Source organism: Balaenoptera musculus, chromosome 4, assembly GCF_009873245.2.
Source record: "Balaenoptera musculus isolate JJ_BM4_2016_0621 chromosome 4, mBalMus1.pri.v3, whole genome shotgun sequence".
Taxonomy (NCBI): domain Eukaryota; kingdom Metazoa; phylum Chordata; class Mammalia; order Artiodactyla; family Balaenopteridae; genus Balaenoptera; species Balaenoptera musculus.
Window position 1 is genome coordinate 75895435 of NC_045788.1, and position 17058 is coordinate 75912492.

Genomic DNA, 17058 nt, shown 5'->3' on the forward strand with positions numbered 1-17058 from the left:
TTGACATTGAATGTTGCTGTGGAGAAGTCTGAAGCCAGGCTGATTTTCTTGCCAGTTTGTAGGTAACTTTCTTTTTTTCCTGGATCCCAAAGTATTATTTTTTTAACCAAGAAAGTTCTTGGTTTTACTTATTCACTATCAGTTGTTTTCTGGGAAACAGTGTATTCTTTCAGTACAAATTTAGTTCTTTCATTTCTTGGATTACACCCTTAAATACATTTTCTGTTCCATATATTGGGTTTTCTACTTTGGGGATAACAATTATTCTTGTGTTGGATTGTCTTTGTCTTCTGTAATTATTATCTTCCTTCCAGTTGCTTTAATCTTTGACTTTTCCCCTAAATGCAATGCATGCTTTATTTTATTTATTCTTGATTTAAATTTTTTTTTGGCTTAAAACAGCACCTTTTTATTAGCTCATAGTTCTATAGGTCAGAAGTCTGAGTGGGCTCAGCTGTGTTTTCTGCTTAGGATTTCACAAGGCCAAAATCAAGGTATCAGCTGGGCTGGGTTCTTATCTGGAGACTCTAGGGGAAAATCTGCTTCTAATCTGTTGGCAGATTTCAGTTCCTTGTGGTTATAGTGCTGAGGTCCCGTTTCCTTGCTGATTATTGGCCTGAGGTTGCTCTCAGCAATTGGATGCTGCTCTCCAGTCTTTGCACATGGCCTCTCCATCTTAAAAAAGTCAGCAGTGGTGCCTCAGATCCTTCTTGTGCTTCGAATCTATCTGAATTCTCCTCCTGCCGTCAATGCGTGCTTTATTTTTGTTCTTTTCTTGCGTTATGTTCATATGGTTGCCATGTCTTTTCGTCTTGCTAAAGGGCAAGCAGCCCTGTCCAGCCATTTTATTTGCTGTGTTACTGAATCCTCCCTGACTGCATTTCCACAGTATTTAAGATTCAGTTGTCTTCCCGTCTAGGCTACAGTTTAAGGATGAAGGTTTTCCTGATTTATGTATTTTTCTACATGCTGAGGGCATGGTGGTAGGGCTTAGGAGAGTACACAGATATTAAAACATAAAGCCTCAGTAATTAAAACAGTGTATGCATGTATTGTTATAGAAAGATCATCAGGATATTTTTAAAAGAAGAAAAGACTGTCACTATGGAAAAAATTGGAAAAAGAGTGTATAAATGTATCTTTATACATTGACTTACATATTTGCTGTTGTATACCTAAAATATATCTCTGGAATGATAGACAAAAAATTAATTGGTTGCCTGTAGGCAAGGCACCTGAGTGGTAGTAGGATGGGACTGGGAGGGAGACTTTTCTCTGGGTATCTTTTTATACTTTAAAAGTTTTGAACAGTGTGAACGAATTACTTATTTAAAAACACGTGAGCTCTTGCTTCTCTTCTGAGATTTAATCGCTTCGTCCTGGGATTCCTCAACCCTGTAGAAAGTATATCCTGTCCTCATAGGGAACTTTGTACCAGTCTTCCAACTCTGTGGGGTCTGAATGGCTTAGTTAGCCTTTCTGTGAGGTGGCTCCCAGTTAGTTACTTCCCCATCACTTTCCAGCCTCCACGTCTGTTACACTCCAGTCAGAAATTTGTGTTTCTCTCCAAATCTAGGCCTGTTAGTGAAAATTCTTGTGATTTTGTTGATTCACCAATATCACTTTTTGGGAGTTGGGAACAAAGCAGGAGGTGTGCAATAATCCTTTCTTGGCTAGGACGTTTTAAAATATATGGCATAAAGTTGTACCCCATTCCTTTCTGGTTGCTGCTAGTGATTTTTGTTGTTGTTATTTAGTGTTTATTACTTTTAGCTCAATGGATTTGGAATTTCGGTAGGGAGATTCTGATTTCAGTTTCCATCATTTAGTTTAATTTCTGGCACCAACTTCGTGTCTCCTTTCTTGCTTTGGTAGTGGGCTCCGTCTGAACACTATCCTACTCTGCTCCCAGCCTGTGTTGCCTTTCCTGTGCTTAGCTTTCAACCTGGTCTTGGTCATACGTAGCCAGTCTCCCAATCCCACTACCCTGGCCCTTGTGAGGGCTGCACCAGGCAGGGAGGATTTCTAGTGCTACTCAGCTTTGCAGGGCTCAGCTGTTTGGAGAGTCCTCAGAGCACCCTGGTTCTGGAGAAACAAGAAACTGATTGCCAAATCCCCTTTATACAGCTTTTACTTATTATGTGCACTCACACAAGTGCCTGTGTTTCTTTTATCTGCCAGTGTTTCGCTTCAAAAGTTCACTGCCTTTTCAACATAAATTCTCATAATTGTTTCTCAGTGTATAACCTTGCCTTGCCAAAGATTCACACTGCTGACAGAGCTATCTTTCTGAAACCAAGAAGTACTCATGCCATTTTCCAATTTACAAATGTTTAGTAGCCTCACATCAACTTCAGGGAAAACGTGCTAAAAATAAAAGCTATCCCAAAGTAAATCAGTTTTAGCCTGAGAGTGTAAGTTCATGAGGGCAGGGACATTTCCTTCATTGTTGTAACCCTAGCATGAAGAACAGTACCTGGCATGGAGTAGGTACTCCAAAAATGTTTGTTGAATTAAATTAACAAATAATAGATATCTAGTAATCATTTTGAATGAATTTTGATCTAGTAATAGCTTACTGATAAGATGACAGAATCTCTCCGTCATTTGGAAACAACCAATTGAAGCAGTCAACAATAAAAAAAAATGTGCGGTTTGGGTAGTTTAAACATGCTATGTTAATGAACATCGTGTTCAAATAAAGGGTAATGGTATAACAAATGTTAACACAGTGGGATTGACTGTAAAAAGTCTAGAAAAGAAAGAGGATCTGGTCTGTCTTATCTATCTATATTCCTCATTCCACAAGGATTTGTGGTAACTTAAACACAAAATATAGTAATGTAGTATGCTTCATATTTGGCTTGAAACTTTCTGACTACCAAGTTGAAAAGGGCAACTGAATTATATAATTCTTATCATTGGAGAGGAATGATGAGAGGAGAGGAGAGGAGCAAACACTTCTTAACATTAAGTTTTTAAACAAATTTCCCACTTGAGGCTTTATAGAAGGGACATTGAGTGATAGGGTGGATATTACACTGCATACCATTCCTACAGCAAATAAGGTAATAATTTTTTAACCAGTTCTTATGAAACCGACCTGATGATAACAATAAACCCACCTCGGTGATGTCAGTTCTTTTCAGAGCTAAACTAATATGTTTCATCTGTGTGGCCCTCTGTTGTTTGTCTGGCTTGAATCCAAGGATAAACTTGGAGCTCCTGGACTTCAGATGGTCTTCCCTATGAAAGGGTTCGTTCCTCCCACTGGCCTTTTTACTGATCTGTTAGAGAAGGCATTTTGAGATTGGGCTGTCAGGTGAGGGCCAGAAGTGCTATTTGCTGGGTGACTGGTTGAGGTAGGTTCATACACTATAGAAGCTAAGTGAGAGTTGGTATGGATGGCATCACTTGGAAAAAATTCAGGTGCCTAACTAGGCAGATTCCCTGGATAGGGAATGCAGAAGCACCTGCAGGCAAAGCCAGAAACATCTCTGCATCTGCGTCAAATTAGAAAGCATCGATTGGCTTTTTATTCACTAACTTACTAAGATTTAAATTTACTGCTGGGTCTGTGCTAAAGCAGGCACTCTTGTATGCTGCTGGTGGGAGTGTACATTGATACGAACTTTTTGGAAAGCAATTTGGCAGTATATTTCAAGAGCTTTAAAGGCATTCTTGCCATTTGACCTAGCAGTTATACCTCTGGGAACTGTCCCAAGGAAATAATCCTTTTTTAAAAAAAGGGTCTAAGCCTCAAAAAATTTTAAGTGTTATTTGTAATACTGCATTACTTCATTTATAGTATCAAGAAATTGGAGCTAAAGCAATTATACTCCAATAAAGATGTTAAAAAAAAAAAAGAAATTGGAGCAATTTAAATGTCTCACAGAAGGAGAATAGGTAAACAAATATATTCAACTCAAAGGAATATTATGAATCAAGTTAAAAATTTTGAAGAATATGTTGTAAGATAGAAAATTTCTTAAAATGTTAAATGAGGAAAGCAAACCACAAAGAGTATAAACAATAGAAGTTGAACTGTATTTAAAAATATACTTAGAAGAAAAGACTGGTGGGAAATTTACCAGAAAAGTAAATCTGTTTTTGGTTACCAAAACTTACTTTTAAGGAAAACAATCAGATAATTTTTGTTTAGCACTTTTGAAAGGGAAACATATATAAATATTCATGTTTCCTAGAAAAGGGAGCTTTATAGTAGAGAAGGGATAATTAATAAAGCTGTATGTAACTGAATTGTGATATTCATCTTCAGATCTCCCAAATGCCTCTGTTTAAAGTCACACTTACAAAGCATTCTGATGTTGACAGCAGAAAAAAGCACCCCTAGATGAGGGTCTCTAAAATCCCAGTCATTTAGTAATTACAAAGGCTGTGCCTCTATTACAAGTGAATAAATTGACATTTTGGTTTATTAACTAGGATTTGACTAATGAGTCAGTCTCCCAAGAGCCTAGTTCTTGCTCATGAGTGGCATAAAATTAGATTTTTGAACTTGGAAATCTGAGGTCCAGATCCTGGACTTTTTTGATCCCTACCCAAATATAGCAGCAGCCCTGGAACACTGCTCAGACCGTTAGCAGTCTAGCCCATTGTTTCAGTGGTAAAAAAAGAAAGAGCAGAAATAAAAGGAAAAAAAAAATCATGTTTTTATGTGATGAGCTGGTCTTTGAGTTAAAAAAAAAAAGAAGCTAGAAAGAGTGGTGATCTTTCCTTGAGTGGCAAGTGCTTAATAACTCATTTAGGAAAACTTTTGTTTGTCAATCTTTTTTAGTTTTTCTTATCTGAAATGCGACCTGGCTAAGTATATACACTTAATGTCTGACTCACTAATTAGCCTCTTTGGCAGTATTACATATTATATCATCAGGCTCTGTACTTCATTCGTACATATTTTTAAATAAAAGGTTTATTCACATATCATTCAATTCATTCATTTAGAATGTACAGTTCAATATCTACAGTTATGCAACCATCACGATAATCAATTTTAGAACATTTTCATCACCCCAGAAAGAAACCCTGTACCTATTGGCAGTCGCTCTCCATTTTCTTCCTAACCTTCCAGTCCCAGGTCACCACTAATCTACTTTCTGTCTCTATAATTTTGCCGACTCTGGACATTTCATGTAAATTGAATCATACAACATGTAATCTTTTGTAACTGGCTTCCTCACTCAGCATAATGCTTTAAGGTTCATTAATATTGTAGCATGTATCATTACTTCATTTCCTTTTATTTATTATTTATTACTTTTTATTTATTTTATTTCTAATGTCCCCTTGTATGGCTTTGCCACATTTTATTTATCCATTCATCTGTTGATGGACATTTTTAATATTTCCACTTTTTGGCTAATATGAATACCACTACAAACATTCATGTACAAGTTTTTGTGTGGGCATATGTTTTCATTTCTCTTGGGTGTATATATTCCTAGGAGTGGAATTGCTGGGTCATAGGGTAATTCTGTATTTAACATTTTGAGGCAGACTGTTTTCTAGAGTGTCTGCACCATTTTCTAATCCCATCAGCAGTGCATGAGGGTTCCAACTTCTCCACATCCTCACCACCACTTGTTATTATCTGTCTTTTTAATGATAGCCATCCTAGTGGGCGTGAAGTGTATCTCATTATGATTTGAATTTGCATTTCCCTAATGATGCTGAGCACCTTTTCATGTGCTTATTGACCATTTGCTTATTTTCTTTGGAAAAATGTCTATTCAAATTCTTTGCCATTTTTAAATTGGGTAGTTTTTTTTATTATTGAATTATGAGTTCTTTATATATTTTGTATATATTTCCTTATTATATATATTTGTAGATATTTTCTCCTATCTGGGGGTTTTCTTTTCACTTTCTTGATGGTGTCCTTTGAAGCACATAAGTTTTTTATTTTGATAAAGCCCTTTTTTTTTTCTTGTGCTTTTGGTATCATATCTAATAAACCATTGCCTAATCCAAGGTCACAAAATTTACATCTATGTAAATAACTCTATTCCAAGAGTTTTATAATTTTACCTCTTACATTTAGGTCTTTGATCCATCTTGAGTAACTTTTTATATATGGTGTAAGAAAGTATCCCAGCTCCATCCATTCTTTGGCATGTGCATATCCAATTGTCCCAGCACCATTTGTTGAAAAGATAAATATTTTTCCGTTGACTTGTCTTGGCACCCTTGTTGAAAATCAAGTGACTGTAAATGTGAGGGTTTATTTCTGGACTCTCAGTTCTATTCCATTGATTTATATGTCCATACATTTATATTTTTCTTTTATTCATTCTACAGAGGTTTATTGAGCATCTTTATATGTCAAGCATTGTGCTTGACATGTCCATTTTACTTGCTTTTGAGAACCAAACCCTACCTCTTCAAAGCCCAGATCTTTAAAACTCATTCTAAGATATAATTTTCTTTCATAGCCAAACCTATAGAGCTTTGTATGATTTGCACATGGTCTTTTGGCAAGTTGTAGTTTGTCCAACTATATAAATGTCTAGAAGTCTGAGTGTATTTTAGAGGGCTTAGGAGAATGAAAATTGATCAGGGATAGTCCACTGAATGTATTGAAGATGAGGTTAGTTTTAAAGCGGAAGAAGAATTTACAACCCGTGGTGAGAGGTTCCTGGCAGGTGTGCAGTTGCCCACGTGCAACTTGACAGGTCCAGAAAGTTGGTAAGTCTAGTTGCTGGTAGCAGTAAGACCAGAGAGAAATGATGGAGGGGCTACTGGACTGCATACCCGTAATTCTGCTTCCAGATTTTATTTTTGTAGCAGTTCCTTGCCAGTGTAAAGTTACAAAGATAGGAGAATGTTTTCAGATAATGACTTATTGCTGGGTTTAAGATGAGTTAAAGGAGGGAAGAATTTTATATAATGGTGGTGGCTGGTCTCTAGATTGTGGTTGTAGGAACTGAAGGGAGAAGCCAAAGAAATGTAAACTTAGCAGAACTTGATGATTATCTAAAATAACTAAACATGATTCCAGTGTTATAACTTGAGAACATTGGGAAGATAATTGTTCCAATGCTTACTGTTAAGAACAAAGTAAGAAGAAATGGTATATAAACCTTGATTTTGTCCACTTGTTGGCAGAATCTTCAAGTGGGTTATAAAAGATGCCAACTTAACCATTAGATAGTATATCATATCAAGTCTGATATCCAGGGGCTTCCAATATTCCAGTGACATAAATACCATTGATCTTCCTTCCATAGTTGCCTGTTCATATTTGAAACGCATATTGCAAAAGGAACTTTCAATGTCTAATTTTAAAGGTTAAGCAGTGGTTTTATTTTCTCTACCTGTATGAGTGGTTTTGAAAGACCTACGAAAGGTACCTAGATTCTATGGTTTGCTATTGCCATTAACAATTTTATTGTTTTGAGGGAGGAAAAAAGTTTTAGTATTGACTGCATAGAAAAACATAGTGTATATAGCAATGTAGATAAGTTTCAGTTGCTCATGATGGTTTTGGCTTTAAACATTAAAATTTGGATGTTTTAGAAAATCTATTACATTTTGAAACTTAGTACAATACATTTATTTACCCATCCTAAAATTTCTTTCAGGAATTGTTCCATCTTCTGTTGTCCTGACTTCTTTCCAGGTGATGTCAAGAGTTTTTTTAATATGGGCAGTAACACATAGCGTCAAAGAGGTAAGTGTTTAAATTGACAAAAATAAAATACTATCAGCTTTAACAAACATTAGTCAACTTTTTTTTCTCACATGTGTGTTATGGCTAAAGATGGAACTCCAGGTCATATCAATATAGCCCAGATAAAAATCACTTGTACTATAGGAATTGGGTTACTAGTGGGAAACATACCCCAAATATGCAGTGTTGTAAAGAGAAGACTGATTACACAAAGTCCTGAAATCTCAGTTCCCTTGGAGATTTGGCTGGTATGGGTGTGGTCTGCACCTCAGTTATATTTTTCTGCTTTCTTGTTTGGATCCAGCACCATAAACTCTGGACATCTTCATCCTGTAGTGGGACCGTTGTGGAAGTGAGGGACATTAAAGCATTCCCAGAACAGTCCAATCTTTGTAGGACCAGGAGAAACAAACTTGTTTCCACCCAGCCCACCAGGGTTAGTGGAATTCCCAAGTGTGCTAAGTCTAGTGGTTCTGGGAGGTCTGGGGTGGTGGATACCCAGGCAGGCCCAGGGATGCTTCTTGTAAGAACTGGGGGGAGAAAGACATCATTACCATGGGTGTAAATCTACAACTAAGCTTTTATTTTCTGGTATCAGGGAAGGGAGTTGTTTTCCAGTATGTTTTTGGCTTTTTAGAAGTCAGTTATTACTTGCTAATGTCATCGTGAGGAAGAGTACCTGTAGCCACCAGGAAGATTCATTTTTCAGTTTTCCAGTCCCAGTAACTTATCACCAGCATTATTGGGTTCTTTAGCCTCATGAAATGTGCTAATCCGTTAGCATTATTCTGGTTTTTTCTTTGTCTTCTATTACTCTGAAATCCCTGTCAAAACATTTTGTTTTTCAGGATTTATTTAGACAGTTTCATTTGTATTTTAACTAATGATTTTTTTAACTTTTTATTGGCATATGATATACATACAGAAAAATGCACATAGCTAATGAGTTTTTAAGCAAAATTGACTAAGTTATTGTTTTTGTTATAGATTCACAGACTTTTTCTTTTAAGCTCTTTCACTCCTTGAAGATGTCTGTCTACACTTTCTATGTAGGAAGAATGTAAAACAATCTCATACTTTTACATGATCACTTTTTAGAGTAAAAACAGGATCACATTTCTTAAAAAAAAAAAAAAAAGTCAAAAACAGGCAAGTAAATCCTAATGTAGCATATTGCCCCTTGACCTCATTCTTAATTGTTTCTGGAATAAGGAAAAGTTACTGTTTTCATTGGTTTCAAAGTTCTTTCTATAAATCATTTTTAACCTGTATTTCTTCCTCCTTTACTTTTGTGTATGCACTCTTTCCTTTCCATTTTAACCAGCAACTCGAATTTTTAATTTCCCAATAGTCTTAAGTGACCTAAACTTTCTTCCTAATAGTAACTCATTTATAGTCTTAAACAGGTAATTATGTACTTCCGATAATTAAATGAAGATAGAGTGTTTTCAACTCTGGAGTGTTTAATCAGTTTGCCAGCAGAGTGAGATACTAGGTGTCCAGGGGCTAATGCTCCAGGTGATGGGTTATTCATGACCTCTGCTTCTCCTCTCCTCTGCTTCAGTAACCACTCCTCTGCTTATTAGCACTTCTGGCAAGCGGGGTGGTAGACAGGTAAATCAAAAATGATGACAGTTCAGGTTAAGCAGTTGTTACCATATTGCTGTTACCAACATTTGCCAGGATTTCCTGGGCAGAGCAGGAAGACAGCTTGGCTTAGAAAGCTATTAAGTGTCTCTGTGGATTACAGCTATGTCGACCTGGCCATCGCCCTCAGTAGCCTCCTGCCTGACAGATGCACAGACTTGACATTTAACAGATGGTTTCACAGGTAGTGGCATATTTGAGCCTTACAGTAATTTAAGTTATATGCTTGTTAGATTTGCATATTCAAAATTGTTTCTCTGCAACCAAACTTACCCAATTTCTACTATTGTTAACATATCATTTTCTTAGGAATGTAGTAAATTTTATTGTCTTTCTGTCACCTCTTGGGTCCTCTTCTTTTCACATATACCCTATTGATTAATTGACTTACTCCTTTCTCACATAAATAGCATTTGCTGTTCCAAGGTCACACTTCTTTTCTCCTCATTCCCCTTTTCTTTGAAAAGAACCCATTCATCGTTTTGTTTATGGCAGTAGATTCCCTCCGGGCCCACCCCAAGTTGCTAATAGCTAATTTGAAAACCTGTTGCTGTAGCATTTCAGAGGCCAGTCTGCTGTCTGTGACCTGTTCCTCACCCCCTTCTCTTGGCCAAAGGCTGTTTTTCCTGCCATAGAGTTTCATGTTAGCTATAATTCAGTTTGTTCTATACAACATTACATATGGCTTCCCTGTTAAACTTCCATTCTTCTGTTTTACTGAAACATCTTTAAAATATCTTTATTTTCTTTATATCCACCTTTGTTTATTTTAATGGTGGGAATCACATAACTAATGCATAGGGAAATTGACCTCAGAAATAACTGCTTCATAAAATATATATCACTTTCTCATAGTCATGTTCAAATTCTTTTCACAGTACTCTGCTTTCATTCTCAATTTGTTTTTACATCATATTTCCCTCTAAAGTGGACACAGATTCTTCATTTTCATAGCATTACATTTGGATTTGGACTCTTGTTCCACCCTCTCTGGCCTGCTTATATTTTCTATGCTCATTCCCCTTGTTTTCTATAATTGTACATGATGTACTAAGGTATAGCCTGTATACCTTTTAAGACTAGATACTACTTTTTTCATATTTGAGGTATATTTTCTTTTAAGACGCCCTTTAGGACATGCATCCTTACTTGTCATTATAATTCTTTACTGCATGGAATGCTAGTCACATAGATGTCACCAGGTATATCATAGAACTAAAAGGTGATCAGATGGTTTTCCTTTATGATGTATAAGGACCCACCATCACTAGCAGGACACCTTGATGAGCAGGATATTAAAGAAACAATGTCTCTATGCTCAAAAGCTTTTTCTTGACCTAACATAGCAAATAACCTTCCCACTTCTTTCCTTTTAAAAGGACTTTTTATATAAGCAAAGTAAAACTTCTGATTAAACAGACAAGCTCAGGGTGGGACATAGGGTTTGAGGGATATAGGAGGGAATCAGAAATTCTAGCTAACCTGTTTCCTTTCCAGTTTTCCCACCTGACCTCCAGAACTGAACTGGCTTCTTCCCCATTCCTTAGCCAGGCTGGCCACTACTACTGCCACATCAGGCCTCTATGGGCATTTGTTCCCCTCATCCTCTGTTTGGGCCTGTGTCTTTGTCTCCTCATTGAACTGAAAAAAGATTGACATTTTTCAGAGTGAATTGCAGTGGGAGATGCCACCTTCTGTCCCTCACTATGACCCCCTTCAGAAACAGACAAGTCCACAGGGCACATATTCTTCCTTGTCCAAAAGAGGCTAAGCCAAGCCCCAGATTCCTGGACACACAGGTAGGCCACTGTCCCTTTTCCTGGCCCAGCCCTCTTTGGAGAAGCCCACACACATCCTCTCCGGAGTTCTTAGTGTAAGATCGCCATGTGCTTGGAGCAGAAGTCCCAGGTCACTGCCATGGGCAGCAGTTGAGTAAGAAGTTGCTGGGCTCTCGCTGTGACTTTAGCCTAAGTGCAACAAACACCTTCGACACTTTACTAGCAGTAATCTGTGTAAAATAGACTATACCCTGGAGTGCTGAGCCTTCTCTCCTTTCTTCCTCACCCTTTGCCACCATTGGAGAAAAGGATGTTTGCCCACATTCCTTTGGAATGTTCTGTAAATTCTCCTGATTTCACCAGTCAGCTGTTTCCCACTTCTTTCTGGCATTCCACTGGGCTTTGTAACACTTAATCTGCCATCTCTGCTAACTTCTCAGCAAGATGCCTACAAAAAGCTTGCCATCAGTGTTTAAGAAAGTTAGTAACCTCCAGTTCTTTATCATTATGCTGTTTTTTGTTGTTTGATGCATTACAGTTTACAGGGGGCTTTATTAAAATATGTTATAATTATTCACTCTTGACAACTGTCTCTTGAGGTAGGTTGTAGTCTCCATTTAAAGTTTGGAAGCTAGAGAGGCAAATGACTCTGTCAAATGGCAGAGTTGAAAAGCAGACTTCTGAATTCACAGTCTTCCCACTGCATCAGAACTTGCTCTCATCGGTTAGAAATGTGATGTAAACACATCCTTATTTTTGTGTGCTAACCATACTTTCTTTATCCCGTGTGGAGTTGAAAACCCCCATCTCAGACCCAGAAACACTTTTCCTCTTCAGCGGTTCTGTCATACCCCACGCATATGATTCTCCACTCAGAGCATTTACATGTGAAATGTACAAATCAATTGTAGGCCCTGGGTGCTTGTCTGCAGCACTTTGCCCATGTGCTTCTCTGGTTTTTTAGTGCTCATTTTAAGACACTGATTAAATCCTTCCAATTAATTGGCCTTTCTCCTTGAAAGTTCCAAGACTATTTTTCATACTGGGGTTTATGGACTATTTGGAACCGAATTACCCAGGAAGCTTCTTAAAAATGCACTTTCCAGGTCCCGCCCCACATTTGATACAGAATTTTTGGGAGTGGAGACAGAGAATCATCACTGTTATTAAGCTCCTGGGATAATTTGATGAATTCTAAGGTTTGAGAAATGCTCTAAGAAACTGTAGTGTTGTGCTGTAATTTTATTTGCCCTTCTTTTTTCTTGATTTTACTTCCCATTTCTGCTTAGTTTCCTCGAGACCTAACCAAATTTCACCATCTCTGTCCCAAATCTGAGAGCCATAGTCTCATTCTTAGAGAGTGAAAGCCTGGAGTTCCCTTACCCAGCTAAGTGGAGGGACTAGTTTCTGGTGCCTTCTCCAAAATCTAGTGTCTGTGGAGCTGAGGCTCACTTGCATGTAAGAGGAAGCTTGAGGGGCCCACCTTGAAGGCAGCGGCAGATTTGAAACCACGGCATTAAAGAAGCTAAAGCATCATTTGTTTGGGGGGCGGGTTGGAGGGAGGGGCTCCATCCTTGGCAGGTGCTTCTTGTTGCCTGGCCAAGCCACCAGGTAGATCATTTATGATTCCAGGTAGATCGTTATCGTTTCCACCCAAGGAAATACTGCACAAACATCTCTCTTCTTTGGTTTTCTCAAGAAATGTCACCTTCCTTGGACACTTTTGTTATTTTCTAGGTAAGTCAAACTCAGTATTCTAGAACATGTAGGCTTAACAGCCATAATTATCATGAGGGGTTGGTGAGTGTGCACTTCGACACTTACCCTGTGGCTTAGGACAAAGCACTTCAACTTTCTGAGCCTCGTTTTTCTCATCTGTGACATGGCAATACTGATATCTGTCCTGCTCATTTCACAGAGTTTTTGTGGAGATTAACTGAGAGGAATACATGAAAACAAGGCAGCAGTGTTTAGAAATCAAGGTCTCTAGCATGCAGTTTTTTGCTGAGCAGCTTCTGAAACCCCTTATAAAGCAGTTTCACTTCAGAAGGAATGCTACTTCCTTCATAGATGCCACACAGTTTTTTTTTTCTTCCTCTTTTCCTCTCCTTTTTCACTCTTGTGGAAGCTAGAGGACTAAGTACAGTGATATCCTCGATACTCCACGATCCTTTTCCTGGAGGATACTCCGTGATCCTTTTCCTGTTGTGTTGCACTATAGGTTTTCCTTCTCTGCTGGGTCCTCCAGCTGGGTTCGCGGTGCGCTCCTGCTCTTGCTGCCTCTTGAGGTTGCTTCTCTTGTTGGCATGTTTCCTGTGGCTGCACGTGCTCCTTGTTGTCCCTAATGGCCATCCATGAACATGGGCTTTCGGTTAGGCAGGAAGGGCACCTTCTTATCCCCATCATTCAGATGAGGAGCTGAGAGGCTGCATCTGGGGCACGTTGTTCCCTCCTTGGGTACTGTGCTTGGACCAGTAGCCACGCCACTGTCTTCTAGCCCAGGCCATTTCCACAGTGACGTTCCATCTCAGTTAGCAAAGGACATTGGGGTACATTCAGTATCTTTTGGCCCCTTGAGTGCTGAATGTCTAAAGTTCTCCACCCTACTCCATCTATTCCCTTACTTTCTATTTTAAATATTTCTGTAGGTGGATTTGCATCACCTTCACTTTTAAAATTAGCACCTCTCCTAAAGGTAGAAAACCTCATTATTTGATCGTTAATCAGACACTGTCAGACTTTAGACAACTCCAAGACAGATGTAGCAGTACTTTAATGCCACTTCTGCATCTGTTAATAATGGACACTTAAAGATAGTGTTACTTTTCTCAAGGCTGGATGGTTCACTTTGACATTGAATATATTTAGCGTAGGTGATTTTGGCAAAATCAGGTTGTCTGTTTTTCTCTCGGTGTTTTTCTGTCCCTTTCCAACATTTTCTTGAACCGTGTATAAAAATTTTATTGCAAAATATTTAGATCCTTTTGGGTTCAGTGTAGGTTCACTTCTGATGTTCCATGTTGCATCTTTCTCCCATTGTCTTAGTTCTTTTGTAGTCCTTGGAAAACTCCAGGGGCACTCCTTTGTTCAAAATGTATTATACTCTGTTCTTTGATAATTAAGTCAGTTGTGTTTAAAATAAAATAAAACATCTTAAACCATGCAAGTGAGTGTTACCACTACATCCTACAAGAACATAGGCCCCTTTGTCAGTTAATAGTTGAGTAGGTTCCAGGCCCAACAAAATCAGGAAATCAGTTTTATTTGTGTTTAATGTTAATCTTTTTCTCCTCTCGGCTCTCCTCCACTGAACCCTCCTCCATTGGTGACCCTGCCCCACAAACACCCTCACACTTGAAGTTTCTCGGGACCTTTTCTTTTGCTTTCTTACCCCAAGGGCTAAATCTGACATCATCCATTCCCATTCCTCAATTCTGGCACGAGAGGGAGTAGTTAAACCAGACAAACTCCCTGGAAGATTGCACGGTTATCTTCATTTTGGGGAATGTCATTCAGGGCAGGAAGGGCCAGGGCCTGACCTGTCAGCTCCAAAGGAAAGTGCCCCACTCTGTGAGGTTCCTCTGGGACTCAAAGCCAGACCTGCCCCAGCCTGCCCAGTCCAGACTGCCTTGCAGGTGGCCAGGCATTTCAGGCCTGAGCACTATTGGCCTCTTCCTTTCCCTCTGCCCCAGAACTTCCAGATCTTGGGTTTCCCAGTGCATTTACAGTTCAGTTAGTCTTTTAAAATATTATGCTAAAACCCTTCTCCCCCATTTAATTGATGTTCTGGATGTGTCAGTGGTGTCTCCTACTTTCCTCCTAATTTTTTTTCCTTCTATTTCTGATAATGAAATTTCTGACACAGAAAAGAAGCTCATTGTTGGAATGCATCCTCTTCAAGCATAAGACATTTTCATACTATGGGTAGTATCTTAATATATGTAATTGCTGCTACTTAGAAATAGTAGGAAGCCTGTTTAGAGCCAAATCTGGATACTTGGAGTCCTGAGATTAACAAAGGTGTTTGACTTTTGGCACTAGGAAACTGTCATGGAATAGGAATGAGAATGATGGAAGAAAAAAAAAAAAGGTTACCTTGCGTGTAAAATAGTGGTTTCCCAAAGAAGCACCTGAGATGAGATTTACAGGCCTGGAGCCTAAGTGGTTTCAGCTTTGGTTATATGTCATCAGCTTGAGTTGAAGAATAAATAATGCAGGGAAGTAAGCCTGTGTCATAGAAGTGTGCTGTCAAGTTGTACTGTCAGTGGAGAGTTACCAATAAGTGAATTTGACACTCAAACCAGTTTTCATCCATGGTTTGAAAGTGAAGTGAATTCAGATGTTTATTTCAAGCCAAAAAGGGTAACTTTTTGGTCCCATATAGTGATAGAAACATGTTGGTTACCAACATTTTTCTTTTGGATATTTCCTCTATCCCAGGACTGTACAAAGGAACTTTTGGTAATGGCAGAAATGTTCTGTCTGTGCTGTTCAATATAGTAGCTACTAGTTGTATGTGAACACATATTGAACCCTTGAAATGAAGTTAGAGTGAATGGGGAACTGAATTTTAATGTAATTTAATTTTAAATAGCCACATGTGACTGGAGTTTACTGTATCGGACAGTGTAGCTGTAGTTGTTCAGTGTAATATTATTTACCATTCTCTTTATTTCAGTCAATTAGGTTCCATATATTTTATCTCATATGTGAATGACTGTGTGATTTAAAAAAGAAAAAAAAAAAGTAGCCAAAGGAAATTTATATGGTATACTTGGTATGCTGTGTTCTTTAAATCTGGGGATTTTTTGTTTAGTACTCTAGATTAAATTGTCATTAAAATCCTGATTGCAGGTGTGGGAAACAGTGTGGATGGTATTCTCATCTTTCGCAGAGGTAGCAGTTGATTAACTGGTGAGGCAGGAGGCCATATAGACCCTACCTTTCAGAGACCTGCAGTTTGGCCTTTGCAGTGGATTCACCATGATAACGTGTCCCACGTTTGTCTTTGTTGAAAACCATTTCCCAGGCCTTTTCTCTCCTATTTGAGTTCAAAGATACCATAGAAATGTAGTCAACATTATTATCTCAATGATCTCAGAGATTCTCATTTCACACTGTAAAAGTGAGCTGGTGGCATACATCGTGAGCATTGCTAAAGTATGTCAGCAAAGTCAAGGAAAGTTAAAAATTATTAGCTATAAACTGCTTTTACACAGGTGTGCTCCACGGTACAATGAGTGGCATTTTTAAAGCATTGATAAATATTCATTGGAAAACTTTTTTAATATGTAGGAGGAGGAACTGTCTCTTAAATTATCTGCTCCTTTGCCAAATCGGTCCTTTGTATGCTGTAGCTTTTTCAGTATAACTGTATTTTCAGCATAAATATGGAGAATCAGATAACTTAATTAAAAATACATAAATTGACAAGAATACCAGTACGTTCAGTCTCCTGACAGTTGACCTGCACGGTGAATGCAGCAGGTAACTGGTCTCAGTGGGAATCTTGAAGATGACAGGGGAACCTGAAGAAATCATCCCTATCCCCCTGCTCCTGTGAAATATATATGAAATGTATTTATATTGCTTCTGGAAAGAGGGTTCAATAACGTTTTTTACCTACCCGTATCAAGAAGCCCTATATAGTCAAGAAGCTCTCATTTAAAAGCTGTGATGCATCATGGATAAAATAAAGCATATTACTAAGTCGTTTGCATTTTCCAGAGAGAGGACCCTTTTCAAGTCTGAAGTGACCCTGATGCGCTTTGGGAATTTGTAAGACGTGACTTGATACACATGTGTGGTTGTGTGTGGAAGCATGCTGAGGGTATGCTTGCATTTGGAAGGGAGGGAGGAGACTAATTATTAGGCTCGATGCATTAAAGACTTTTAACTTGTCTTTTCTTTAAATTGCTGCCATAATCGTTTGTATTGCATCTT

At 38.3% G+C, this 17058-nt stretch overlaps 1 protein-coding gene across 3 annotated transcripts in view; it reads left to right on the forward strand.

The window, feature by feature from the left end:
- HACD2 (3-hydroxyacyl-CoA dehydratase 2) overlaps positions 1 to 17058 on the forward strand; it is an 89258-nt gene that overhangs the window by 51966 nt on the left and 20234 nt on the right. For all 3 annotated transcript variants that reach the window (XR_005019744.1, XR_005019745.1, XM_036851341.1), the window contains exon 4: positions 7602 to 7690. Coding sequence is in view for 1 of the 3 variants with exons in the window: in XM_036851341.1 (XP_036707236.1) it covers positions 7602 to 7690 (89 nt within the window). In the remaining 2 variants the exon portion in view is untranslated. The remainder of the gene's footprint in view (positions 1 to 7601; positions 7691 to 17058) is intronic.